At 56.4% G+C, this 26,503-nt stretch overlaps 1 protein-coding gene across 1 annotated transcript; it reads left to right on the forward strand.

The window, feature by feature from the left end:
* Nucleotides 1-3,974: 3,974 nt before the first annotated feature.
* Nucleotides 3,975-26,491, forward strand: CARMIL2 (capping protein regulator and myosin 1 linker 2). Its single transcript, XM_062500127.1, is given in 41 exon segments — nucleotides 3,975-4,014; nucleotides 5,173-5,264; nucleotides 5,386-5,436; nucleotides 5,725-5,784; nucleotides 6,972-7,093; nucleotides 7,450-7,547; nucleotides 8,151-8,221; nucleotides 8,808-8,881; nucleotides 9,984-10,059; nucleotides 10,136-10,224; nucleotides 10,575-10,669; nucleotides 10,831-10,917; nucleotides 11,113-11,222; nucleotides 11,587-11,664; nucleotides 11,791-11,867; nucleotides 11,971-12,075; nucleotides 12,302-12,371; nucleotides 12,523-12,604; nucleotides 13,701-13,797; nucleotides 14,087-14,144; nucleotides 14,677-14,849; nucleotides 15,524-15,592; nucleotides 16,247-16,340; nucleotides 16,413-16,508; nucleotides 17,122-17,250; nucleotides 18,191-18,304; nucleotides 18,436-18,611; nucleotides 19,092-19,179; nucleotides 19,615-19,731; nucleotides 20,210-20,276; nucleotides 21,041-21,088; nucleotides 21,091-21,557; nucleotides 23,104-23,207; nucleotides 23,617-24,022; nucleotides 24,294-24,413; nucleotides 24,748-24,784; nucleotides 24,963-25,031; nucleotides 25,304-25,597; nucleotides 25,777-25,884; nucleotides 26,122-26,229; nucleotides 26,316-26,491. Coding segments are annotated over 41 exon segments (4,692 nt in total).
* Nucleotides 26,492-26,503: the final 12 nt, after the last annotated feature.

Genomic DNA, 26,503 nt, shown 5'->3' on the forward strand with positions numbered 1-26,503 from the left:
TCTCCAGATGGAAAAGCTGCTCTTCCCAGAAGGATGGTGTCAACAGGGACCAGCCCCTTTCTTGCTGCAGGTGTTCCCTCTGCCCCATGCCAAATGCAAAGTACCTGTCCATGACCTTAAATCAGGATGTGCTTCCCTGTGTGTAGAGGAGGGAGGATGTAAAATGCAAATGTTGGTGTTCACAGCTTGAGCTTGGTGTAACATGGGAGTAGTTGTTACTTCTGTTTGTTTTGACTGTGATTCTAAGTGGTTATAGCTGATGGTTAACAGGAATGTTGTTTCCATTTAGTTCTGAAAAATGGGACTGGTACTTGGGTGGAGTTTGTGGTGTGGTTTTTTTTTTCAGTTGCCTATGACAGCAGCTTAGGGTGCCAGCTGTGGGCAGTCACTGCAGGTTGAGGATGGAACCTCCTACTGCTGGTACAGGAGTCACTGCCAACGACACTACTTAGGAGACTGTAACCAAGCACAAGAGTTGCTAGTTCTGGTTTTCTCTAGGTGTTTGGTGACTCCTTATCCCTGGTGTTGAGAGATGGGCCTTCTATGACTTGCCAAGGAAAGCCTGTCTGGAGGTGGAAGCTTGGAGTCCTGAGCAGGCTGGAGGCTTGTTGCAGCAGGTGGGAGAGGTTGTGTAAGGGCTGCTTCCATGAGAAGTCAGGTCTGGCTGAGAAATGGGTAAATCCTCAAGTGCTTACCCAGCTCTGGGCAAGGAGTTTTTGTACTCAGAAGCCAAAGATGTCTCAGTCTGAGGCAGTGCTGAGGTCGTTTAACATTATTTTGCACTTTGTGGTGAGTGGAAAAACCAAAGGTGTCCTTGGGATCTGTAAGGAGAACCACCATCATCTCTTAAACCCTGTGGCTCAACCTGGTGCTGATGAGTGGGGTGTGAAGGATGGTGCAGTGGTGTTTGAGGTGGTGGCCCAAGGAGGTACCACACATGCTCCAGCAGACAGACCTCCCTTGGTCTGTGAGAGTGTTCCATGTGCAGCAGCTCATGCTGTTGTACCCAGATCTGAGTGACACCAAACCAGGTGCTGCAGCTCTCTTGGAATTCAGAAGAGCTGGGGGCAGTGGCTGTGTGTGAAAAGCTTAATGGGAGTCTGAAAGGAAGAGAACCTGAGAGGTGTATTTGTCTAAAGACCACAGGTGTGGGTGGCCTCTGTAGTGTTCATCTGAGGAAATACCACTCCATGAAGGGTTAGGGGCTGTGACCGTGTGCTGACCTCATGCTCTGTCCTTCAAACCTTTCATGTGCTTGCCCCTGAGGTGGCTTAGCCATGACAGCTCAGCCAGGGGTGGGTGGCCCTGGGGGTGGAGCAGGGCTCGGCCTCACCTTCAGCTACACCTGGCCGGTCCCTCCCACCAGACAGAGGCACAGGCAATCCAAGAGGTTGTGAGACATGCGACATCCATGTAGCTGACAGGTACCTGCCACAGGTACCATCACTCTGCTGTGCTGTCCCTGCAATTGCCTCTTCCAGTGCCAATGTCCTGGGAGCTGTAGGCTCGACAGCTCTCTGCAACCTTAGCCTAAGGCACGCGGGAGCTTGTCTCTGGGGCTGAGGTGCCTGTTCCTATTGGGGGATTCAGGTCAGAAAGGTGTAGGAGCAGCAATATTGGGGCCTTGCCACAATCACTTTGGCAGGGCTTTTCCAGCACCAGTGTTCCTGGAGCTCTGGGCTCTTTGGCTCTCTCAACCCAAAGCATAACCCTAGCCCTAAACCCAGGTTTGAGGGGTGATTTCTGAGCAACTTTTTTCTTGTGATGTGATTCTAGACTTTCTTCACGGACCCCAGAAGAGGTTTAGTGAGGATGGAAGCTGTCATCCTGTGGCCATCCTCCTTTTTTTCCCCAGCCTGGTGTATTACCTTGCGATCTGCTCAGTTGACCTGGTTTCTCTGTGCTTGCTCAGTCAATGGTCCTGTTACACAGACTGGGTTTTATTTGATTTGAGCTCAGGCTCCTGCCTTGGGCAGGGAGCTGTGCTTGTGCCTCTTGCAGACTTCTGGTTTGCTGTTCTGGAGAGATGCAGAACAGTATCCCAGCCTGTGGCCAAGGACACGCATCTAGGGCAGCATCCAAAGCCTGAATGTGGACAGAACAATTCTGCTCAATCCAAGAGCTGTTATCAGTGCTGGAAAACCTGGGCCTTGGGCTATGAGTGGAAAGCCATGGCCAGGATGGATCCAAGAAGCATCACTGCCCCTGCCAGTGGCTTGGCCTGGCTGCCATCCCTGGTGCTTGGGCTGCTGTTCTCTGCTGAACACAGAGGAGGTGGGCTGCTCCAGACATCCTAATGTGCCTGGGCTTGCACAGAGGCAGGGAGCACTTGTGCACATGGATGTTTTGCCCACTCCTGGAGTACATGCCCTGCTGCACTGGTGCTCAGAGTTCTCCAGCATGTGATAACCAGTATTTTAGGGAATGGGCTTTGAATGCAGCTTGCCTGGAGCTCCTCTGCTTCTAGTTTTCCACAGAAGCCATTCTGATTCATGAAAGGGAACAGCTGTTCCCTCTGTGTCCTGAATATCCTTGCATGACTAAACTGGGAGATGGCGTCTTTTTGAGTTCACATACCAATAGCCTGGGCTTCTCTCATCCTGGAAAAAAGCATGGATCCAGTCAGGACTGCTGCTGGTGGTTGCTGACTCCAGTGGGTGGTGAACACAACCCTGTGCCCTTCATCCTCCTGGTGCCCATCCATCAGGCTTGAGGAGGTGCCTTGACAGAGGTTGGTCCTTGCCCTGAGCCATGTTCTCCCCAGTCACCTCCTCAAAAAGAACTTTGTGCTGTGGTTGAGCTCTGTGAAGACACCATCCCTGCAGGGAGATACTTCCTGCCTTCGCCATCACACAGAAGGTGGTTTCAGAAGCACTGTGGCTCTGAGTGCATATGGAAGGAGGGCAAAGTCACCCATCCCTTCCAGGGACCACCTTCTCCTGAGCCATTCAACCTCTGGGAAAGCTCGATGGGCTCCTGGTTGGCAGATTGCAGCCTGGAGCTTGGAAATTTGTCAGAAAGGGGCAATTTAGGGGAAGAAGGCAGCTGTCACCCTCCACCCCAGTGGATGCTGGTCACAGGGACCCAGACTGCCAGCTGAGAGCAGCTCTTCCCATTCCTCAGCACCTTTCCTGAGTCTCTAGTGGGGTCAAGCTGAGCCAACAGTGGGAAATCCTGAGTCCAGGGAAGTTCTGCAGCATGTCACAGGACACAAGAGCGCTTCCTAGTCCAAAACCTTCCTGGATGAGTGGAGTGGTTGATGTGCTGAGTCCTGTTGCTCCAAGGAGGTCACCTGGCTTCCATCTCTTGCCCTTGCTTTGAGACAGCAGTTTTGTCACTTTGGCAGAATGCCTGGAGCCTTTCCGTTCTGGAAAAGTCCTTTCTTCAGCTTCTTGCCATGGGCACCAGCATCCATTCTCCAGAGAGCAGCCTGCAGCGGGCACTAGCACCCATCTCCATTAGCTCCCCTTGCAGATTCCCAGTGCAAGGTGATGGAGCTGGGCTCACTGCCCAGTGCTGGGAAGGGAAGACTTGCCCTTACCCCACTCACCGGCCCTCTTCAGACAGAGATATAAGTCCATGAAGCACCTTGGGAGATAGGGAGAGGTCATGGATCCTCAACCCTGGAAGGCTGGAGCTGTGGGGGGATGCTGCTGCTTCATGCCCGAGGGGTGTCCCGCTCATCCAGGGAAGCCACGCGGCAGAAGAAGGGTGCTGGGTAGCGACGCCCTCTCCTCCCGGCGGGGCCCGTCGGCCGTGGGCACCGTCGCTTTCATTTCGCTTCTCTTGCTCAGGCGGTAAATCTCGCCTGACGGGGCAGGAAGAGGCACCGGGAGGGGGAGGAGGCAGCGAGGCGGCGGCGCTGCCGGTTTGTAACCTCAGAGCTTCCTCCCGGCAGGGTGCCTTTCCCGCGGAGCCCAAGGATGCTGCTCTGACACCCGCATCCCCAGGCAGGTGACCCCGTGGTCCCAGCCATGGCTGCGTCCCCTGGAGGGATCCCCACGGAGCTGCAAGGTAAGCATCGCCCGCCGCCGCGCTGCCGGAGCATTGCTGCCACATGGAAGCTGCCCGTACGGGGCCTGCCTGGGGTTGGCAAAGTCACTTTTGGGTCTCTCAGCTGTGACAGCTGAGGTTCAGGGGTGCCCTTGCAGTGTCTGGGGGTTTCTCTTGTCTGCAAAACTCATTTGCCTGAAGGTGGACCTTGGATCAAGAGCATCCCCAGATAAGCTGGCTCCTCAAGGATGGGATTCTGCACAGCTCAAGCTGCCAGATTTATGGATGCAGTTTGGTGCTGCTCAGTGCCACGGGCTTGGGTTCTTCTGGCCCGTTGGGGATGCCCGGCAACTCCCCAGGAAGGCACAGCCTGTAGCTCTGCAAGGGGGGTGTGAAGTACCACTGCTCACAGCCTTCTCTTGGCTGCTTGAAAAAGCAAAAGGCCGCAGAGATCTCAGGGTCTGTCAGCCTCATCGGCCCTACCAAGGCTTGCAGTGGGGTGGGAAGGAGCTGGGTCACCGTGTCCCCACAGCCTCAGGTCCCGGCTCTACCAGGGTGGGTCACTGGGGACGTGTGGCTCAAGCCAGTGGACCCATGGGATGTGATGTCATTGTGAAAGCCTGGTTTGCTCTGCACAGTGATGGACAGCCGTGGTTTTTGTCCTGTTTCTCCCAGTGAGTGGCATGAATCAGGAAGGCACAGAGGTGGTATTCAAGGCAGGAGTGATGCCCACAGTGGTTCACTGACTGTGGGAGTGGCTGGGCTATGAACTTGGGGAGGTTGGCACACATGGCCACCCTGGCTGCTCTGTGGAGGAGGGATTCGGATGACTCTTGTGGTAAATTTGGAAAAGAAAGAAGAGAAATCAAGACCCTTGTATCAGTCAGTGCCAGCTCCCAGTGGCTGAGGCAGCAGGGGCAGTGTGAACCAGCAACCCCAAGCACTATGCTTGGTTGAGGCTGCAGAAGAAGATGGGGAGGTGGGTGCATCACCTGCGCAGCAAAGGAGACCCACATGTGGTGAGAGGCTTGTCTGAGAGCTACCAGGGTCTGACTGTCAAGTGTGGAGGGAGAGAAGATGGTTCAGGTGGAGACAGTATCCCCAAGAGCAGCAGGGCACATGGGAGAGGAGCAAGGTGACCTCAGCCACCTAATTTCATGTGGACATTGTTTTTTTCAGAGGGCATCACTGCTTTCCTGGGGACAAAGAAGGTGCTCCTGGTGCTGAGCATCCAGCTGCAGGTGAAATCCAAGTATGATGACTTTATCTTGGTATGTGCAGAGTCCAGCCTGGTTCCTGCTTTCCTGGTTTCCCCAGAAAGGTGTTTTATGGCTGCAGGGAGGGATGGGGTGGCTCCCACGTCACCACAGTCCCTTGTCACACTTTGCCTAGGTCCTGACACCCTGGAGAGCCTATGTGCTGCCTGTGATGCTGCCAGTGAGGGTAAGTGTGGGGACCTGTGCCGTGGTACAGCCCTGGGGCTCCTGGAGGGGGAGCTTGGGGCACTGGGGGGAGTGACCCATGAGCCACCTGGACCACTGGGATGGTCCTAAGAGCAGGATGAGGAGAGAGATGGGGGCAAGGGAAGGGGGTCTTGTTTGAGGGCTGGTGAAGGGTGGGGCCAGGGCCAAACACTGCTTGAGGCGTGGGGAAGTCTGGGATTTGGAGGGAAACCCTTGGGTTTCCTCTCTCCATCAGCATTGGGGTTGATCCTGCTGCTCTCACCCACAGGTTCATAGCAGTTTCAGCTTCCTGGAGGTGAGGGAGATGATGGTCCAAGAGCCCAGTGTGGTAAGTGGCACCAGCAACTGGGACAAACCCAACCTGGGCATTATCCCCCATTCTGGCCACTGCCCCATGGCAAACCCTGTTCCAGAGCCCACCACAGGATCTGGGGGTGTCCTGGTCCCCCCTTGCACACTGGGGGTCACCAGTGTTGTCCTCATCAGGGATGTTGCCCTGAAGCTGGAGGTGCAGGGAAGCACCCAGGGGCACTGGGTGGGCGCCTGCACTTCTTCCCCTCTGGCATCCACAGACAGTGCCTGGCCTGCACCTCCTGCTCAGCAGGGACAAGGTGACAAACGGCTGCAGGCTTACCAAGGTGAAGACAAATTTAGCAGGAGGGTGTTTTAAACCCCGTTAATCCTCTTAGAGAGGGGCGGGCACATAAGGCAGATGTGGCAGTGGGAACCATAGAGGAGAGGAATTGGATATTAAAGCTTGGATATGTTGGCCGAAATAGGGCTGTGGTTCTGGTTTACCTCCTGTCTGGTCCCTTCTAACATCCTGTCTGGCTTTTTCTTGCTCAAACATCATCAGTAACCATGGCCTCAGCCTCCACACGAGGTTTCTGCGGCTCAGCAGGCTGTGTGGTTGAGCTCCAGGAGAGAACTGAAGAAGCTGGGCAAAGACAGAGGGGTGCAGGGGGGCAAGACGTCTGACTGGGCAATGGAAAGCCCAGGGATTGTTAATGTGCAGGCAGTCCCACGCTCTCCTGCCTCCACAGCCCCGGGCACTGGTGGAAGCGCTGTCCCTGTCCCCATGCGATGCCAGCAGATAATTGTCATCCTGCTCCCACGCCTCAATCAGCGTGTAATTAAATCAGGGAGCATGTTGCCATGGGATTTTTTTTTTTTTCTGGTAGGAGCCATAAGCTAAAAATGCCCTAAACATCAATTGAATAAATTCAGGGAGGAAACCTCCATCCTCCAGCTGCAGCAGGCAGAGACAAGGCTGTTCTCACCTCACTGCATCAGGCTGCCTCTGCATCAGCTTAAGCTGAATTTTTCAGGAGGTTTATGCCTTATTCTAATGTATTTTATCCTAAATTCCTGGTGCTCACAGCATTCCCTGTGCTTATGGTGCTCTGGCAGGGTTGGCAGTGAGGAGCTGATGGCTGTCACTGCTGTGTCTGGGGGCTTGGGGACGCTGTGTGCTGCCAGCTTGCTCAGGCATCTCTCATCCTTTGGACCCTGCAGGTTGTCATAGAAACAGATGCAGCGTCTTACGCCTTCCGGTTCATGTCCTTGGATGATTTGGAGCAAGTTGTTGTCCATGTCACCATGTCACTTAAGAAGGTCTTTCCAGACTCATCCCTTGGGTAAGGGTCTTCTGCTCCTGAGGAGTGGTTGTGTAGGAAACAGAACAACCCCTTTGCCCAGAAAAGCCCCAGACTGTAGAATCCTGGAATGGTTTGGGTGGGAAGGAACCTTAAAGATCATCTAGTTCCAGCCCACCTGCCATGAACTGTGACACCTGCAGTAAGAAAACCCCAAATATAGGATGGGTCTACAACAGTGCTTTTAGCTGGAGAAAAACACATGAATGGAGGCAAGACCCTGTTCCCTGACTGAATATTTCTGGCCCCCCTATACACAAGGGTTATAGCTAAGCAAAAGGTGGGGGGGATTCTCTTGTCCTGGCCCACCCTGACACACCCCCCTGCTCCCTCCCCAGGACGCTGCTCAAGAACTCCCCCCCCACCCTGTATGAGAGGATCCAGCAGATCACAGACTCACTGGAGGAAATGCTGCAGAGCAACCCTGGGCCCTGTGGTAAGTCCTGCCATGACCTCCCTCAGGTAGGACCAGGAGGGTTGGAGCACCCTGGGGATCATCCCAGCCCTGCATCCATCAAAAGCAGCTCTGCTGACAGCCCCCACCTCTGCTGGCAGGGCACCTGTGATGGCTTTGGTCAGATGGAGCCCATGTACTGGGGTTTGCTGTCCACCAGCCCACCCCATCCCATGGGGCAGGAGCAGGTTTGAGGGGATGTAGCTCCCCAGGAAGAAGCAGGACAGCAGGCAACATTGCTCAGGATCTACTTGCAAGGACCTGTAGCTGTGCATGCTCTTATGCACCTTATATGGCACCACTGCAGAGCCAGGAGCTTTTCCTGTGGCCTGTCCTGGAGCAGGATACCTCCATTATCACTATAGCAATGTGCCTTGCCTGGTGTCCACATGGATCAAGCAAAACAAGACACAACCCCCATTTGGGGGCTGACAGTGGACATCTCTCCCCTTTGAGGAGGGAATGGAGAGCCCTCAGCATCACTTCTGAGTCCCTGTCATCCCTCTCCTGTTTTTCACTCTCCCCAAAGTTCTCCTGTATGTTCCCATGGGAAGGTGTGTTCCCAGAATTGCCTTCTGTTTGCAGGGGGGTTTTCAGAGACCTATGCTGCTCTGTGTGATTACAACAGCTTTGCCTTCCGTGAGGAGATCCAGTGGGTAAGCTGGTCCATCCCGTGGATGGAGCAGTGGCAGTGGGTCACTTGGTGGGCAGGATGCTTATGGGTGCCTCATGGAGCTGCTGGGGTTGGGACAGCCCAGATTTGGGAACTACAGCTTTGTCTGGCTTGAGTGTCCCCTGGAATCAAAGTGCAGGTGGGAGCAGCGTGCCTTGGACCAGGTTGTTTCCTACTCTGTGACCTAAGGGGAGCCCCTGGAAATCTGGGACCTTACTGGGTGTCCTAGTAGAGGAGAATCCTGCTGGAACCCAGCCATAACAGGACTCACTGTCCCCCCTTCCTCTGGACACTGATCCCAGTTCACCTCTCCCTACACCCTCACCCCCACCAGCATGGGGTGTGTTGCCTTCTGACCATTTCCTGCAAGAGTTGTCCAAGACTTACCAAGCTGGGACATGTACCCTGCCAGCCAGAGCATTAGGGAAGGTTTTAGGTTTTGGGTTTAGACAAGGGACTCCCTAGAAGGGGCTCCCCAAGGGCTCAGCTCCCTCCAGCAGCACCAGGCACCTGAGCCCTTCCCAGGACCTAGTGCTGAGCCTGATCCGTGTGCTCATCCTTCTGGGAAGGATGTGGACAATATTTACCACAGCCAGGACTGCCGGGAATTCAACCTGCTGGACTTCAGCCACCTGGAGAGCAGGTGAGTCCTCTAGCCATGTTGCCTGCAGTGTCCCAAGCACTCATCCTCATTCTCCCTGTCCCTGTTGGGGGGCTCAGCATGCTCTTCTGCCCATGTTAGAAGTTTTTATAGCTTACATGCCCCAGGGATGCCACATCTGCAGCCTGACACTCCCCAGCACCAAACGCTCTGAGCCCAGTCCCATGGGGCAGCAGCTGAGAGTCTGGCCAGCCTCTCTGTTCATTTTTAACTCTTAGATCAGCCTGGGAGCTGTTTATGGGACTGAAAACCTAATGTCAGAGCAGTTTCTTGCAGCTCGTGGCTGTCAGGTGTTTCCCTATGCAAAGCAGCTGTTTCTGCTTGCCACCCTGAAACTTGCCCTGCTCCATACCAGCCCCCTCCAGATATCTGTTATAACCTTGTTATCACCTGATTATAACCTGATAGTGGGGCTGTGAGCTCCAGCTGTGCCTGGAGTTCTCCCTGTGGGGCTCAGCCACAGTCTCCATCCCAAGAAATATGGAACAAGGGCTCAGTCCTCAGGGGAGGCAACTGCCAGGCTGGGCTGCAGCAAGTCAGAGTTCTGGCTTGGGTGTTTTGGGGAACAGAGGATCTGTGTTCAGCTGGTGAAAAAGGAGACCATTTTAGAGATTTCTTTGGATGAGGAAGTGAAAAAGAAACTTATTTGAACTCAACCAAAACCTGTGGTGTTGCTCACATGAGAGCTCAGAGTTAAAAAGAATTTAAAACCCCGAGGTTAAGATAGAAGCATGCAAATATTTCGATTAATTTTATTTTCCCCAAGGGAATAATCTGGGGAAGATGATCTGTACCCATGGGTTGCTTTAAACCCACAGTCCCCAGCCCTGTTCTGTTGAACTTTGTGTTGGGGCACATTGAGGCTGGGGGTCTTGGAGCATCCCAGGGTTGGGGCAGTTGGAGCACCTGAGGTTTGGATGTTGGGGCACCATGGGATGGGTGTGTTCTGGCATCCTGGGTGTCTTGGGGCACCCTGGGGTTGGATGTCTTGGGACACGCCCCAATTGGGTGTTCTGGGTCACCCATTTGGGATTAGCCTTGGCTCATTCTGGCCTTTGACTCTCTTATCCCTGTTGCCCTGCAGGGATGTGGCGCTGAGTGTTGCTGCCTTGTCCTTCAACCTGTGGTTCACCAAGCTCTCCTGCAAGGATTTCAGGCTGGTGAGTGCTGGTGCTCTGGCTCTGGGAGCACCACAGGTGGCCAGGTTCCCAGAAAGGCTTTCTTCTCCCTTGCCAGAATCAGGAGATTTCAGAGCAGCTGCTCTACATGCTCAGCAAATCAGTGACATTGGAAGAGCTGGTCCTGGAGAACAGTGGGTTGAAAGTGTAAGTGAAGTTGTTGCAAGGCACTGATGAGCTGGTTCTTGGCAGCCTGGTGGTTCTTCCCTCAGTGCATGGAGCAGGGAGGGCCATGCATGGACCCTTGTGCCAGGGGTTGCTGACTCCACCCCCTCCACACTGGGAAGCTCACTGGGAGCTAAGACTCCCATAGCCTGGAAGGCCAGTGAATACCACCCACTCCTGGAGATGCTCTGCTTCCTTCTGGCTGCAGATGGAGCCAGGTCTGCCACACAAGCAGCAGCTGGTGGCATGTCCTTGTAAGACTACGGGGCTGATGGCTGCGTTTCCTGGAGGTGTCCAAGCATTGCTCAGATGGATAACCCTTCTCCCCACAGTGACTTTGTGCAGAGGATGGCCCATGCACTCAGCAGCCATCCCAGCTCTGTCCTGCACACCATCAACCTTGCTGGCAACCAGCTGGAAGACAGAGGTACTCAAATTCTGGGCTGGGATGAGTTTACATCCCAAAAAACTGATGTTCAACTCCAGATCCCACCAGCAGGTGCCTCCTGTCCTGGAGGCTGCAGCTCAGGGTGGGATGGACACCCAGCTGTGCTGGCACAGCCATTCAGAGCCCTCTGCTCTCATCAGGGGTCATGGCCTTCAGCCGGCACATGGAGAAGAGTTCCAAGGGTCTGCAGAGCCTCAGCTTGGCCAGGACAATGCTCACAGCCAAAGGTAGAGCACAGATACCTTTGCCCCACTCCACAAAAGGAGTGACAGGAGGGGCTGCAGGGATGCCCTGGAAAGGGCATCTTCATGGATGTGATGTCCTGCTGCCCCAGCTGGAGGGAAGTTCCCTTGCTCTGCTCCAAGGCTCTCCCCAGTGCAGGGAGCCTGTAGCCATCCACCTCTCCCACTCTCTTTGAGCAGGGATGAGCACATTATGCAAGGCCCTCACAGATAACAAAGCCATTGGATTCTCCCTGCGGCACTTGGACCTCTCTGGAAACCCCGGCACCCTGGCTGGGGATGACATCAGTGTGAGTACCAGTGCTGTGATGGGTGGGACCACATGTCCCCAGTGTGGTTTGGATGGCTTTGGTCTCCTCTGGTCTGTGCCCTGCCCTGCAGCACCCATGGATGGGGAGCTCATGGCCACAACACCCTGTGCCTGCCTGGGAGCAGCTGGGGACACCCTGGGGACATCCCCCTGCATCTCCCTGTGGGAGTGTGGGAGATGCCATCTGGAGCAAGGATGTGTCCCATGAGAGAGTAGGTTCCTGTGTGCAGGATTCACCCCTGTGCTCAGCGGGAGGGAGGAGACAGCCTGAAACTGGGATTCCAGGGCTGCAGGGTGGGGGGTGGGATTCAGGAGCGAAACTGCTGAGCCCCCTCTGCTCACAGAACCTGCAGAGCCTCCTCCGCCACTGCCACTCCCTCTCCCACCTCAGCCTGGCTGGCACAGACTGTCCTTTGGATGCTGTGAGTACCATGCAGGGGGTCCTGGCAATGAGCCCTGCCCTCAGTCCCCCTCCATCCCTGGGCTGTGCGAGGGGCTGCAGCACCTCTGGGTCCTCCTCCACATGGCTCACATTCCCACCCTGGCAGCTCTTTGGAGCCTTGGTCCACGGATCCCACACCAGCCTCATCCACCTGGATCTCTCCAAAAACGTGTACTCCCACAAGTAAGCCCTGGGATGGTGCGAGAGGAGTGTGGTACCAGGGGTACCCAGGGGGGTGGCTGGTGCTGGGTTGCAGCAGTTGCCATGTTGTGTCTATCCTTCTCAGGAGGGTGAAAACCACTTCCCCTGACATCAAGGAGTTTTTCAGCCAGGCCTGCTCCCTCAGACATGTCTCCCTGGCAGGTACCAAGCTGCCAGCCGATGTCGTAAGGTGCGGTTGGGCTGTGGGTGATGGATTTGGGCTGAGCATAACCTGGGGAGATGGATGGATGGATGGATGGATGGATGGATGGATGGATGGATGGGGCTGTGAGAGGCAGAGCTCTGGGAAGGATGCCTTCTCCAGTATCCCACTGCCTGCACTGTTGGGGATGCCCATGGCAGGTGCTGGTGCCCCCATTTCTTGCACCAGTGGGGGGTTTTGGTGACTTTTCCAGGGCATTGCTGCAAGGACTGGCAGACAACAGTCACATCAGTGACCTGCACCTGGATCTTAGCAGCTGTGAGGTGAGGGCCCAGCATTCATGGGCACCATCCCTCCAGTCAGAGGTCCCATTGTGTGGGAAGGTCCATGCCCTGTCTGACCTCCCCGACAGTAGGATCTCATTTGCATGGCTTATTGCCTCCCCTGTACTGATGTCTTGCTGTTTTTAACAAGCTGAGGTCAGCAGGGGCCCAGGTCATCCAGGATCTCATCCCTGATGCCAGCTCCATCAGTTACCTGGACTTGTCTGACAATGGTAGGTTGCTTTTTCCCAGCCTTGACAAGATCTCCATCTTTTTTGGCCCTTCATGTCCAGTCACACAGCACAGAGAGTGGGGTGATTTCTTTATGCCCTTCTACATCAAGACTTGCCAGAATTTCTCATTTCACATCTTTCTTTTGGTACAGTCCTCTTCAGTTCACTGAATCTGAAGTGGTCTGGTGCCTCTGGTTCAGGGTTTGAAGCACTGAAAAGGTTTCCCTGGGCAGAAACTCTTCCCACCTCTCTGCAGGTGTTTGTAGCCTCTGCTGCCAGCCTTGTCCTGCTGTGGCCTTGGAAGCCATGGGCAAGTGATCCTAATCATCACAAACATCACCTCTGCCAGCTGTTAATTTCACCTAGAAGGCCCTGAACTCTCAAGCAGCCTTACTAAGATCCCACAGCAGATCGTGCAACTCCTCAGTAGCCACAAGGCTCTGGGAAAGCTGATGTGGTTTGGAGTACTTCAGGACACCAATGCTCCAAAAGCTCATGCTCTCACCCACACCCTCTTGGTCAACCTTTGCCAAAATTTGCTTCTATTTCCGGCTTTCCCAGTAGAGCATCTTTGTGCGGGAGGGACAGTGCATAGGGATGGGTGTTGGTGCCTCGTGCCCTTGGCTGGTTGAGCTGCTGGGTGAGAAGATCCCTGCCCATGTCTCTACCCAATTTCACTGGGGATGGTACAGCCAGGAGGATGGGAGTGCAGGCAGCTGCCTGAAAGCTGAACTCCCTCTATGTTGTCCAGGGTGATGGGGGGCACATCCCTGGGGGATGGCAGAAAGCAAGTGCCATGTCCAGCTCCCTTAGTGCCCCCATGGCTCAGCACAGCCTTGGCATCCCAATATCAGGAGTGCCCACAGTGGCTGCTCCATCCCTGATGTCATTTCTCAGGGACCCCAGCCCTGCACAGGTCTTCAGTCTCCCTGGGGAAGCCAGGAAGGGAGGAAGATGCCCAGGAAGTTCCCAAGCATCTCCATCATCCCACTGTGGCAGCTTGGTGGCTCTGCAGGTCTCCTGTGAAAGGACCACCTTGGTGCCACCTCCATGGACTTGTTGGAGCATCTTCTTGGGTGTCTCCCATGTCCTGCAGGCTTTGACCCTGACATGGTGACACTGGTGCTCTCCATTGGCAGAAGCAAATCCATTAGGCACGTCTCCCTGGGGAAGAACTTCAACATCAAATCCAAGTGAGTGCAAAGCAGCAGCACCCAGGCTTGGAGCCGTCCTGGAATGGTGCACACACCTTGACTCTCACTCCCCATCAAAAGCCCATGGGCTGGTAGGAATTCCCTGCCCATCCTGGCTGCTCCAATACAACAGGGAGGGTCACCATTGCCAGCACCTGGTGCAGTGTCAGAGATGGGTCATAGCCCAGGCAAGGGTGGGAGGGAGGACAGAGCTCTGCCAGCTGCCTCTGTGGCCCCAGGGCACGCACAAGTAACCCTAACACACACACACACACCATCTCTCCTGCAGGGAAGGTCTGTTGGATGTCCTGCATCGCATTGTCCAGCTCACCCAGGAGGAGGATTGTGTAAGTCCAGCTTGCCCTCAGCCACCACAACCACCCCATGCATGCTCCTGGTCACCCTCCGCCACTGCTGTGCAGTCTCCATGCTGGGGGTGCCATGCAGATCCCTCCTGCACAGGCTAGGAGCAGTCCTCCCCCTCTCCCACTGCCATTCAAGTCCTTCTGCTTTTATTTTTCCTCAGTCTGAAGCAGAAGCTCAGACAGGGGAGTGGGAGCTGTTCCCATTCATCTGGGAAGATAGGAGCTTGTGTCTGGCTAAAGGCATGGAGGAGACACTTGGTGTAACCTGGATTCAGCACAGCTTTCCCCCAAAACCTCTCTTTTCTCCCCACTGCCTGCCAGGCATCTGAGCTAAATCCAGCCTGTTGCCTAAGCACTCATTGCCCTTCTGTTTCCTGGGGTTCAGCATCACTTGTACTCTCCAAAGCCAGCACCAGCCCAGAGGCTGCTGGACAGGGATGGAGGCTGTGTCTGAAGGGTGACGTGCACCTTGACATGTCCTGGCCACCTGTTCCCCTCCTTGTCCCTCTTCTAGCCTCTCCAGTCACTGTCTGTGGCTGAATCGCGCCTCAAACTGGGAACCAACGTCCTGCTGAGTGCCCTGGGCAGTAACACCAGCCTCGTCTCCCTGGACATCAGTGGCAATGCCATGGGGGACACGGGGGCCAAGATGCTCGCCAAGGCCCTGCAGATCAACACCAAGCTCAGGTAGCAGCAGCTCTATAACACCCTGTGGGTGACCCTGTGCTGGGTGGCCCTGAAGTGATAGTTGTGATGCTGATGCCATCAGAAGAGGCTTGTCATGGCTTTTGATGACCATGGATGCAGTCCTGGACCACCCCTGGTTCATGGCTGGATGCTATGATTCCATTTTGCACCCATGACAGTCATCTGGCAGTGCTGGCAGGGGACAACTGAAGGACAAGAGCACAATCTCTACCCTGGTGTTTGCCACCTCTTTTCCAGGCTCCTGCACAGCCCAACATGCTGCAGACAGACCTTTGTGGTCACTGCTCTCAACTTATGCTCTGCCATCAGTTCCTAAAAACACCATTTTTGACCACATTGTGTATAAAAAGCCAAAGCAGGGGTGCCTGCAGAGGACAGGGATTTGTGTTCAGCCAGGGCCGTTCTTCTGGGAGACATCTGTTCCTGCCCACAGGATGGTGCCTGAATGTATCCTCCCAGTCCTTCACTCCCTCCAGGAACCCACCTAATTTACAACTCCTTGCAAAGTCCATGTTTAGGTTTTGCATACTGAAAATTGTAATTTTTAACCTCATTTTTAGGTTCTCTGATGCCTGGAGTCAGCCTTGACCTTGCTGGCACCCACCTCAGGGTGGTGTGGGCGTGGGCAGGGCTCACCTAGGTCCTTTTTGCAGGACTGTGGTTTGGGACAGGAACAACACAACTGCCCATGGACTCCTAGAGGTGGCTCAAGCTTTGGAGAGGTAAGAAGGAAGCCTCTAGGTCCTCCTGGCTTGTTACCACCATGCAGAAGAGCCTCTGTCACCAGCATGTCACTGTTCCCAGGGCCTCTATCTATTCCTCTTGAATGGAAAGGCCATCACACAGTTTCATACATGTCCCAAGGGAGTTGGTCTACAGCTCTGGCCTTGCAGCCAGAAAAGCAACCTGACACCCATTTGGTGATGACAGGCCCGTTGCCAACCTCAGGGACTCCCCTGTGCTCTGCATCCCAACCAGCACAGCCTCATGTCACCCAAGGACCCCCAAGTGAGCACGAGGAAATGTGGTGGTGGTGGTGATGATGTGATGCTCCTCCCTGCCCATGACAGGTGGTTAGAGTTTGTTCACCTGCTGAGCACACCCACCACCCTGTCTGCTGTTTGGCTGTGCAGACCTCTGGAGGTCTGAAGGAAGAGGGGTACATGGAGAGCCTGGGCAGTTGGTCACTGCCACACCAGCAGGGTCTGCTGAGGGTCAGAGTTTGGCCATCCCTATCTCCAGGGCTGGACCTCAGGAAAACGTCCAGGCTGCTGTTGGGTGGGCTCTGGGCCTGTGCCATATCTGTGGGGACATGACCAGGAGGGGTGAGCCCTGGGTGCAGCAGCAGCACCTGCTCACCCCACTCTGCCTCACAGGAATTACACGCTCAAGTCGATGCCGCTGCCCATGAGCGACGTGGCGCAGGCTTATCGCAGCAACCCCGAGAGGACGGAGGAGGCCGTGCACAAGGTGGGGGGATGTGGGCTGGGGGATGCAGGGCCAGGTGCCACCATCACTGCTCATGGCCTCTTTCCTTTGCAGCTCCAGTCCTGCCTGACGAGAAACCAGCTGCGGCAAACGCTGCCGGCACAGACCTTCCGGCTGCAGCAGGGCATCCTCACCACCTCCTCTGAACAGGTCTGATGGACAAATTACTGCATGGGGCTGCTCCTCCCCTACCCCAAACGACCCTGGCTTGCTCATGTGAGCTCTTGCAAGCAGCAAAACACTCTTTTAATCTTTCCTGAGTGGAAGGCAGAGGAGAATGAAGGGATGGAACAGGTTGCTCAGAGAAATTCTAGGTGCCAAATCTATGGAAGTGTTCAAGCCCAGGATGGGCTCAGAGCAAGCTGGTCTAGTGGAAGGTGTCCCCGACCATGGTATGGGGTTGGAATGAGAGGACCTTTAAGGTCCCTTCCAACCCAAACCATTTCATGGTTCTAGGGTAGGGGTGGATGGAAAGCAGATCTCCTGAAATGCTGCTGGTTGCATCCATGCATTTCGTGCATATGCACTGCTGAGATAACTTGCTGCTATGCTAACTATACAGTGTGTTCCTGCACCCCGTGCACTCTCGACAACAAATCCCTGCCATGTGGTAACCCTGGTTATTAGGCAGGGATGCTCTCAGAGGATGTAACCTGCATGTGCCCCCTCTGAGCACACTCTTCTCTGGGAAAGTCACAGCAAGGAGGGAAACTGGCAGTGCAGCTCCAGCACTGGCAGATGACACAGCCTCTCTGTGTTCCAGATGGTGAATGAGATCTGCCTGAGTGTGCAGAAGCACGTCGACATCCTCAGCACCTGCATGGGCAGGGAAGTGGAGACAGACATCCTCTGTGCTGAGGAGGCCATCAGGAATGCCAACCTCTCTGTCAGTGTGAGTCCAGTGTGGGAAACCCCCTCAGCTCACCCAGCATCCATTTGGGATCGAAGCAGGGCATTGATCAGTTAATGACATCATTAACTAGCAGTCAGGGAATTCGAGAATGTCGATGCAACAGATGCACACCATCGAGCACATGCAAACATTAAAGAACAGCTGAGAATTTCTGAATTCCCTTTTAGAACAAAGATCAAAATGTTCTTAGTCCCCTTGCCCCCGAGACACACAGCTATGTGCACATTCCCCCCCGAGGTTACACCCCCTCTTCCTCTGGCAATCCCATACTCACATGTCCCTCCTTGGGAGAGATAGGTGCTCCAGATTTGAGAACACCCTGCAACCCACAGATGCCCACATTGGTGACAAACCTCCCTTAATCTCTGAGGGGTCCCTCCCTGGGGCACCTTCATCCCACTCTAGCAATGAGAATGCTCCATCAGCCCATGACAAAATCCATCATGTTGGCTTGTAAGCTCCTGGCTCTGTCAGGCCTGGTCTGATCCTCCTGATCTTAGTTCTCTCTCCCCATTGCACCTTTTCCTCCTCTACTTCTATTTAAACCACCTCCTTTCCCCTTTCCCCCAACTCTCTGGCACCCCCTTGGTTACTTAATCTGGCAGAGACAGTATTTAAGAAGACAGTACTGATGCTAGAAAGGTGATGAAAGTGTTGATTAAGGGTCTCCTGATGCAGGTAGAAGTGTAGTGGGATACAAGAGGGGAAGGAGAGTCAGTGGGTGATGGGGAGAAATTGAGGGGATGCAGGGACTGTGAAGGATGAGGATGTCCAAACCTGGCCTAGCAAAGCCAGAAGATCACTGGGTCTCCCCAGCTGATGCTCTTCCATGGGTCAGCCACAGATGCAGGCTGTGCATGGAAATACGGGAAGATGAGGTGACATGGGAAGATCCACATCATCTCTCTTCCCATGTCAGATCCTGCCCCTCCTGTATGAGGCAGGAAACACCCCCTACCAGAATGGCAAGCTACAGCACAAGCTGGAATGTCTCACGGAGGAAGCATCACAGACCTGCAGCCGGGAAATCCAGGTGGGCACCCATGGGCAGCACAGGATGTTCACCAGCCTTGGCCCAAGGATAAGGGGGATGGTGTCTACTGAAAATCATGTGAATTCTGATAGAAAAGAAATTGAAACCTTCCTTTCCTACCCAAACTTCAGGCAATCATGCAGGCCGTGCTGGACACGGCCCATGGCCTGTGCCCAGCTGTGGTGCAGAAGAGCGGGGTCAGGGATCAGCTGGTCAATGCCATGTCGGAGCGGATCTGCCTCCAGGAGCACCTCAGCCTCAGCTCTGTCCTGGACCAGATGGTCACCGATGTCTTCAGCAAGCTGAAGTGGGTGATGTGCTGTTCTTCCTTCTCACTCAGTCACTGTCACTGACCCATGGGGCTGGAGAAGCATTCTGGGGGCTCTCAACCAACTTCTTTCTCCACATTGTGGTAGAGGTGTGCTGGGACCTGCTGCTGTGTTTTTCCAGCTATTGCTTTGCTTCCTGCTTGGATCCACTTTGGATGAGTCCCTAGGGTGCTGGGGAAACCCATGGGGTGATATTCCTGCAGGCACATCCCCTTGGCTGGCCCTGGCCATCAACAATGTGATACATTTGGCATTCTCCATCCCAACCAGTGCCTGTTCCCATTCCTGCTCAGGCAGCACAGACTCAGCAAGCCGCAGCACATGGGCATGTTCTGGGAGCCCCTCTGTGTGCCACAGCCAAACATCCATCTCCTTAGCAAAGCCCTCCCTGGGGAGGTGGCCTCATGGCTTGCAGGCTTGGTGGGTGCTAGCCCTGAGAGCCCTCTTTCTGCTCCCAGTGAAATCAAGCTGTCCGTCACAGCCGCTGTAGCTGACTGCATCGTGGACACTGTGCTGGGAGACCTGACCGTCGCCCAGTGCAAACTGGTGAGTGCTGGGGGCTGCCAGCACCTGTGGGATGGGGATGTGGGGTTGGGATACAGGATGGGAGTCTAGGTACCCCAGCATTGTCCAGATACCCAGGCACCAATGCTGTGACCATGGATTAGCAGGCTGGGAAGCAGGACAATTCCCACCAAGGCTGTTTTTCCTCCCAGGTAATCTCCCAGTGTGGTCACAGCAATATTAACACCCTGAGCAAAGTCCCAGCGCTGCTGCCATGTGGTGGGGATGCTGGAGTGACACCAGGCACCAGCTACTCCTGCAACAGGGCAGCTGTGCTGGGCTGGACACCGGCTAATCAGGCCTAAATCCGCTCACAAATCCCAGCCGTGGGTAGGGAGCAGAGGAGCACGGAGCACACAGGGCAGCTGAGCACACTTCAGCCTCTGGGATAATTTAAGCGCTTCCTAATGGTTTTAGGCAGAGAGCCTCTCCAAGCAGGGGCTCGACCTCCTGGTGCTGCCGCCGGAGTCGGCTGAGGACGATGCCACGGCGCTGGCGAGGGGCAGGAATCCTCCAGACCTCGCTGCAGAGGAGGTAGGGTCCGGACCCGCTGCTGCCGCGTGATGCCCGCAGTATAACCACCCTTTATCCGCCTTACAGGATGATGCTGGGCTTAACACCAGAGCCTCTCTGGGTGCACGCACCCCCCAGCACCCCTCAGGGCAGTGTTAAGGCAATTAGCCCTGGGAAATGGGACCATTAGCCTGCCAGGCCATGCTGCTGGCACCGGGAATGTGTCCTTGTGGCAGCATGGCTGTTTGTACCTTGTCCTGTTGTTGCTGCTTTGGGACATGGGATCCAGCGTAGTGCATTGTTCTGGATGGGGAAGTATTCAATCCAGCACTGTGGGTAGTTTTGGAGCTGGGACAAGATGAGGGGGTGCAGCCCTGGGAGCCTAGGGGTGATGGAGGGATTGCACCCATCACTGGATGAAGCCTGGCTGGCTCTGGCTGCCTCTTGGCACAGCCAGCTTGTTCATGCCGGAGCTGCCACCATCCCTCTCTCCCTGCAGTACAAGATGGCCCTGCGGAGGAGAAACAAGCATTTCAGGAGCATTCGGCCCACACCAACTGTGAGAAGTAAGGTCACTGCTGAACTGTCCCTCTCCTGTGGCTCAGTGGGTGCCATGCTGCCTCCATGGGGCATGGCAGGGGTGGGGACCTCGCAGAAGCAACCTGGGAGCCTAGAGACCCCCATAGTGATGGGCTGAGGGCAGCAGGATCTGGACCCTTCAGAGGGACTCTCCCAGTGCTGGGGTGGGGGTCTGTGGGGGAAGCTCACCTTGACCTTCCTCTTGTGCTGGTTTTGGGCCACAGCTGGCTCAGTGCCCTTGGGCAGTGGAGTAAATGCCCTGAACTCCCTCCCCAGATAGCCAGCTAGGGGTAGGAGGTTTCTCTGTGACTGTGGGTGCCATGGTATCTCCCACTGCCATCCCACGATCCACCCTGAACATAGACGTCACCCACTCACCCAGCAGCTTGGGGAGAAGACATTGCCCATGGGTTTTCCTTGCTGCTGGTGTTGCCCCCAGAACCCTGCATGCCTGGGAGGGGAGTGAATCTCGGGGGAGGCATAGACAGGCTTTAGCTAAAGCAGAGCTCATGCAGACTCCAGCACTCAGCACCCCTGTGTCCCCAGGGGATCCCTGAGCCCTTAGCCCCCTATCGCCCATCCAGAGGGTACGTGGGGAGGTGAGAAGCTGCCCGCAGAGCAAAACGTGTGTGTTTGTGAGCGCTGCTTGCCGGGCAGAGTTCGTGCCGTACCACTGCTGCCTGCTGCAGGTCTCAGGGCTGGCTGCGGGGCTCGGCTCCTGCCTGAGCATCTCCCCAGAATCCCCCCACAGCACCATCCCCTGCACGCAAACCTCCAGCGGCGGTGGCAGGATCCATCCCGCAAAGCCACCACGCACGCTCCCGGCGGGCACGGCCGCGCTCCCCTCCCCGCGGTGGAGCCAGTGCCCCGCTGACCCTCCACGCGTGGGCGAAGGTGACGGCGTCGGTGATGATGGCGATGATGATGATGATGATGATGATGATGGGGAGGCCTGGCGAGGGCGGGTGTCAACAGGGACCCTCTCGCCTCTCGTAGGTGTCTCGGAGCTGGAGCCAGCAGCGGGTCGAGACGCCAGCGGGCTCCGAGCTCACCGGGCGCCGCCGTCACTCAGCCCCGCCGCGCCGCCGGCACGCCCTGCCTCCACAAAGGATGCTGAGCCTGCGAGCGGCTCGCTCCCCGCCACGCAGCCTGCCACCGCCACCGGATTCCTTATGGACCTGCCGACCGCCGGCGAGAAGCTGGAGCATTGCACCAAAGCCAGGCCCCGGCCCAACCGCCGGCACAAGCAGCCGCCCAGCAAGCCGAATGTAAGGGGGGGCACGGCTGGCAAGGGAGGTGGGGTGTATTCGGTGTGTTTTTCCTTTTTTTTTTTTTTTTTTTTTGCCGCTTGGGTGAGTTTTTGCGGTCACTATTTGTTGCAAGGCAGGAAAATGAGATGCGCAAAGACGCGGTGGGTTTATTATTCTGCATTTCAGCTGCTGCCGGAGCCTCCTCCTCCTTGGGGGGCAGCCTGAAAGGATGGGCAAGGGGCCTGGGGGGGGGCGAGGGGAATCATCCATCCTCTTTCCTGCTCCCCACTGGGAGATGATGAGCCGTGGGAGCCAGAAGAGGAATGAAAAAACCTGCAGAGTTTGGGTGCAGAGGGCTAGCGATGTGTTTGGCAATGGCTCCAGCTGCCTCCCTCCTGAGCTGCATTTGCTCCCCCTTATCCAAAATCCATCATCCCTGAAGCACTGGTGGCCACGACGGCTCCCGGTGATGCTGGTGGGGCTCTGCCAGCCGTGATGAGGTGGGTTGTGCTCCCCCATCCAACAGGCGACTGGGTGGGGATCCTGCCTTTGCACCCCCCTTCCCAAAGGAAAAGTAACTTTTGGGTACAGTCAGTGGTGACTCCAGCTCCATCACTGTCCCTGGGGCTGGCATCACCTCATCCCCATGCCACCGTGATGCAGCTGGATCCTTTCACTTGCTGGAAAGCCCTGGCTTGCAGGGCTGTGGTGATGCTTGCCCTTGGATCATGGTGGGATCAGGGCTGGCACAGGGCTGGAGGGGAGGCAGGAGCCGTGTCCCACGGGCGGGTTGCGTGCTGGAGGTTGGCAGGGCCAGGGGACCATCACCCTGCCGTGGGACAGGCATGCCTGGCAGCCAGGGTGGGCCAAGGCTCGAGCAAGGACGGCCTTTGATGGATATGATGTGACAGGGAGAGCAGATCTCAGATGGCTGGAATGGCTCCTGAGCAGCATCAATCCAGCCGTAATGAAAAGTCATTATGGATTGAAATGCCACCGATGGGGAAGCACCTCCCTCTCATCGATAGGAAGCCACTGATGCAGCGCCACATGCCAGGGAAAGGAAGGTGCCATGGAGGAAGGCTTGGCCATGGCATGGACCACTTTGTTATGGGGATGGAGCAGGTGGCTCCCATGCAGGCTGTGGAGGCACTCCAAGGTTGGACTTGAAACATCTGAAGGATGCAGATTTAGGTCCTTGCAGGTCACCTGCTCCATCACCCACCAGCAGCACAGGGGTCCCTTTCTTGGAGCTCAGATGGAGGAAGCATCCCCGCCAAAGGCTTCTCCCACAGTACAAGTGCCATACCTCAGCCATTGTGCTGGGCAAGGGGCTCGAAGGAGCCTGAGGCTGCCTGGAGCTCCCAGTGCTCAAGGGAGGGAGCAGGATTAGAGCTCAGATGCAGCTGGTAACACCATGGTTTGGCTTTAATGCTGGGTAAGAGATGGAGCAGGACCTGTCCTGCAGGAGCACCCACTTGTTCATGGCCAGTGTGGGTGACACACCTTCATGCTGGGGGGCACCTTTGCCCTGTGCTGGGCTGACAGTGACTGTAACTCACAGGTGCAGCCCGTGGCCTGTGAGAACAGCGAGGACAGGAGCATCACCCGCGTGGACGAGGGGCTGGAGGACTTCTTTGCCAAGAGGCTCATCACAGAAAGACTGCCGTAAGCCTGGGGGGTGCTCAGGGTCCCTCACCTGCCCAGCACACACCCATCCCCAGGTTTCAGCACCCTTCCTGCAAATGCTGCTGGCCGCAGTGCAAAAGGGACGCTGGGAAAAGCAGCACACCCAGGGCAGCAGATAGCACCCAGGACAAGGCTGGGGGAAAAGGAATGGGATGGCAGCCATGGTGTACTGGATGTGGCCGTGGAGTCTGTTCCACAGTGGGGAGCCAATGAGGCAGCACCCATGGGAACCATGCTGGGAATGGGTGCCCTTGCCAGGACATTGCCATCTCAGGTGGAGTGTCCAGGGTCTGTATCCATCCCTTTAGGGTAGGCAGGGAGAAAAAAATGATCCCTTACCTCCTGGCAGCCTGGAGCTCACCTTTTCCAATGCTTTATCTCTTCCCAGCCCCACGACTCTGGAGACCTGCCCAGGATCAGCCCCTCTGGCTCCCTCTGGTTCTCGCACCCTCAAGAAGAAAATTGGGAATTTTTTTGCCTTCAAGAAACCCAAATCCAGCCGGGGCTCACGGTGTGAGAAGGAGCCCGAGGGTGGTTCCACTGCCCCTAGGAGCAGGCGCTCAATGCTCAGTGACATTTTACGAGCCCCCAGCAAGGCGGGCGAGTCAGCGAAGCCCCTGAGTAAATCAGAGGAGGGGGTGCTCTCTGGCGAGCCCCATGCAGAGCCTGAGCACTGCCAGACCCCTGACTCTGCCCGGAGGATCCGGCCCAAGTACTCTCGGGAGGGCAAATCCCAGTCACTCATCTTGCTGTCTGGGGAGGACGAGGATGCACTGGGGGTCAGGCATGACAAGGTAAGCACTGTCACAGTCACTAAGCCACCACCATTGTTCAGTTCACCTAGTGGGTGCTGCTCCCACCCATGGATGCCTGTGGGATTACCAGGGGATGTGGGGACACTGGAGTGATGGCTGGGGATATCCCCACTGGATTGTGTTTATGTTAGCATCTCCTGGCAGCATCCCACCCTGGGTTTGGAATGTGGGTGCCCTGCAGGCAGGACTGTGGGTGCCATAGGTGCTGTGGCGGGTCCATGTTCTTGGCAGGGTTGTGTCTCTCCTGCAGAAGAGGCACCTGGAGAAGAGCGAGGGGGAGTTGTCCAGCTCCTTCGAGCAGCGCGTGCAGGTCATGCTCCATCGCATTGGCGTCACCAAGGGCTCAGCTGCTGAGAGCAAGAAGCTGCAGGTGGGGACTGGTTCTATTTTTGAGATGGACCCTGCCCCTCCAGAGTGGAGGGATATGGTGATCCATAGAGTGGGGGACATCTCCCCACTGGGACTGAGAGCATGCAGCTCAGTGCTGCCACTGCCCATAGCCTCTGCCCTATCACCTTACCCTCTGCAAGGGGTGAATTCCTATACACTGCATGTCTGTCAGTCTGTCCTGCCTTTCCTGGCATGCACCCATCCCCTGCAGCCATGTCAGAGCCTGGCAGCAGCACTCTGCCCTCTGCACCCATTGTCTCTGTGGGCACTGCCTCCCTGACACCTTTCTTACCAGTTTTTTTCCCCCCTTGCAGAGCAAAGACAGCGAGATCAAGAAAGCTGGCTCAGACGGTGAGGGGCTGCACCCTCCCCACCCTGACCCCCACGCAGCTGGGCACCCATGGGTGGCCATGGGCAGGCCCCCTTGGACTCCCAGCTGTGGGTCCCACTCCATCTTCTCCTTGTTGGGTGCTGGTGGCACTGGGCAGATCCTAGTTAACTAATGCTGGCTGGTGGCTTGTGCTTGCAGGGGACATCGTAGACAGTTCTGCAGACTCCCCCCCATCCCTGAAGGCCCGCACACACTCTGTGTCCACAGGTGAGTCAGCAGTGCATGCTGGGGGGTCACACCAGCCCCTGGGGCAGAGGGCTTTATGCCCTCTCCTAGCACCAAGCATGGGGAGTGGAGCCAACAGGGACTGGTGGGCAGAATTCCATCCTCGTGAGGGTGCCCATCCCTGGTGATGGTGGATGGACACCCAGCCCATTGCCCAGTCCCGGGGCTGGCTGCAGGCTGGTTCCCAGCACCAAGAACCATCCCTGGGGTTGTCACTTCCGAACGCCCACAGCTCCATCCTGCCTGCCCCACAGACGCACCCTTCCGCAGCCCAGACACCAGGATGGAGCCCAGCGCCGAACCCCGGCCAGCCTGGAAAGCTCTGGGACGGCAGCTGCCCACTGAGCCACCAGCCAGCAGCTCCAACCAGCCCCGGCGCTCCTTCACCCTAGCAGAGCCCAGTGGGCTGCCAGAGCCCGGGGGCCGGGAGGGCTGGAGCAGCAGCCTGCCACGGCTGGGCAGGAACGTGCCGGCAGCGCTGCCACGGAGGGTCAGCCATGGTGGGGAGGTGGGTGCTGGCACCCTGCCCACACCACCCAATACGGAAGGTAGGGATGCACGAGGTGCCCATGGGTGCCTCGTTCCACTGCTTGTCTGTTCTTGGAGCCCTTGGGAATGGAGGGCAGCAGGGAGCCAAGCACATGGTAGGTGCTGGGTGCTGAATGGGCCTGCCAAAGTGGGGTGCTGTGGGCTGCACTCCAAAGGCATCTCCCCATTGCTTACACAGACAACCGGCTGATGGCACGGCTGGCAGCGCCACGGGGGACCAGCCGCCGAGCATTGTCCATCCATGAGGAGCAGCTCAGGGAGCCAGAGTGCCCAGCGGAGCTGGGAAGTAAGTTGAGTCTGAAGTGGGACTCCAAGCCCTCCTTGCGCCTAACATCAGTGAGGGGGGTAGTGGTGGTGTTCCACATGCATGCTGCTGCTGCCTCTCCCAGCTGGTGGGTGATAGATAATGGCACTGCCACACTGGGAAGTTCCCAAGGGGAAGTCGGCATTAGGATCGGTTCCAGCAGGAGCCAGGCCACTCTGTGCCCTACCCTAACGTGGGGCGGGGTTGTCTTTCCCCCAGTGGGCACTGTTCCCCTGCGCTTGCGGCGTTCGCCCGTGCTCAGGCACAGGACCAAGCACGAGTCCCTCTCAGAGATGGAGGGTGAGCCTGGACCAACCTCAGATGAAGGTGAGATGTTCCCCTCCCAGCTAAAGCAGGTGTTGGGGGTACCAAGGGTCCTTTCATGCTTACACCAGCACCTGTGACCTCTGTAGGTGCCACGTTGCAGGACTGGCCCCATGCCGGGCTGGAGGAGCCACAGGCTGGCACAGGCACTGAGGGTGAGCAGCCGCAAGCCCTGGCACAAACTGTTGGGAATGCACAAGACTCAGCTGCCATAGACCAAAGATGCCCAGTGCCAGGCCGGGAAGAGCCAGCCCTGGGACAGTGAAGCCCCTGCATG

Source organism: Cinclus cinclus, chromosome 11 (genome assembly GCF_963662255.1).
Source record: "Cinclus cinclus chromosome 11, bCinCin1.1, whole genome shotgun sequence".
NCBI classification, from domain to species: Eukaryota; Metazoa; Chordata; class Aves; order Passeriformes; family Cinclidae; genus Cinclus; species Cinclus cinclus.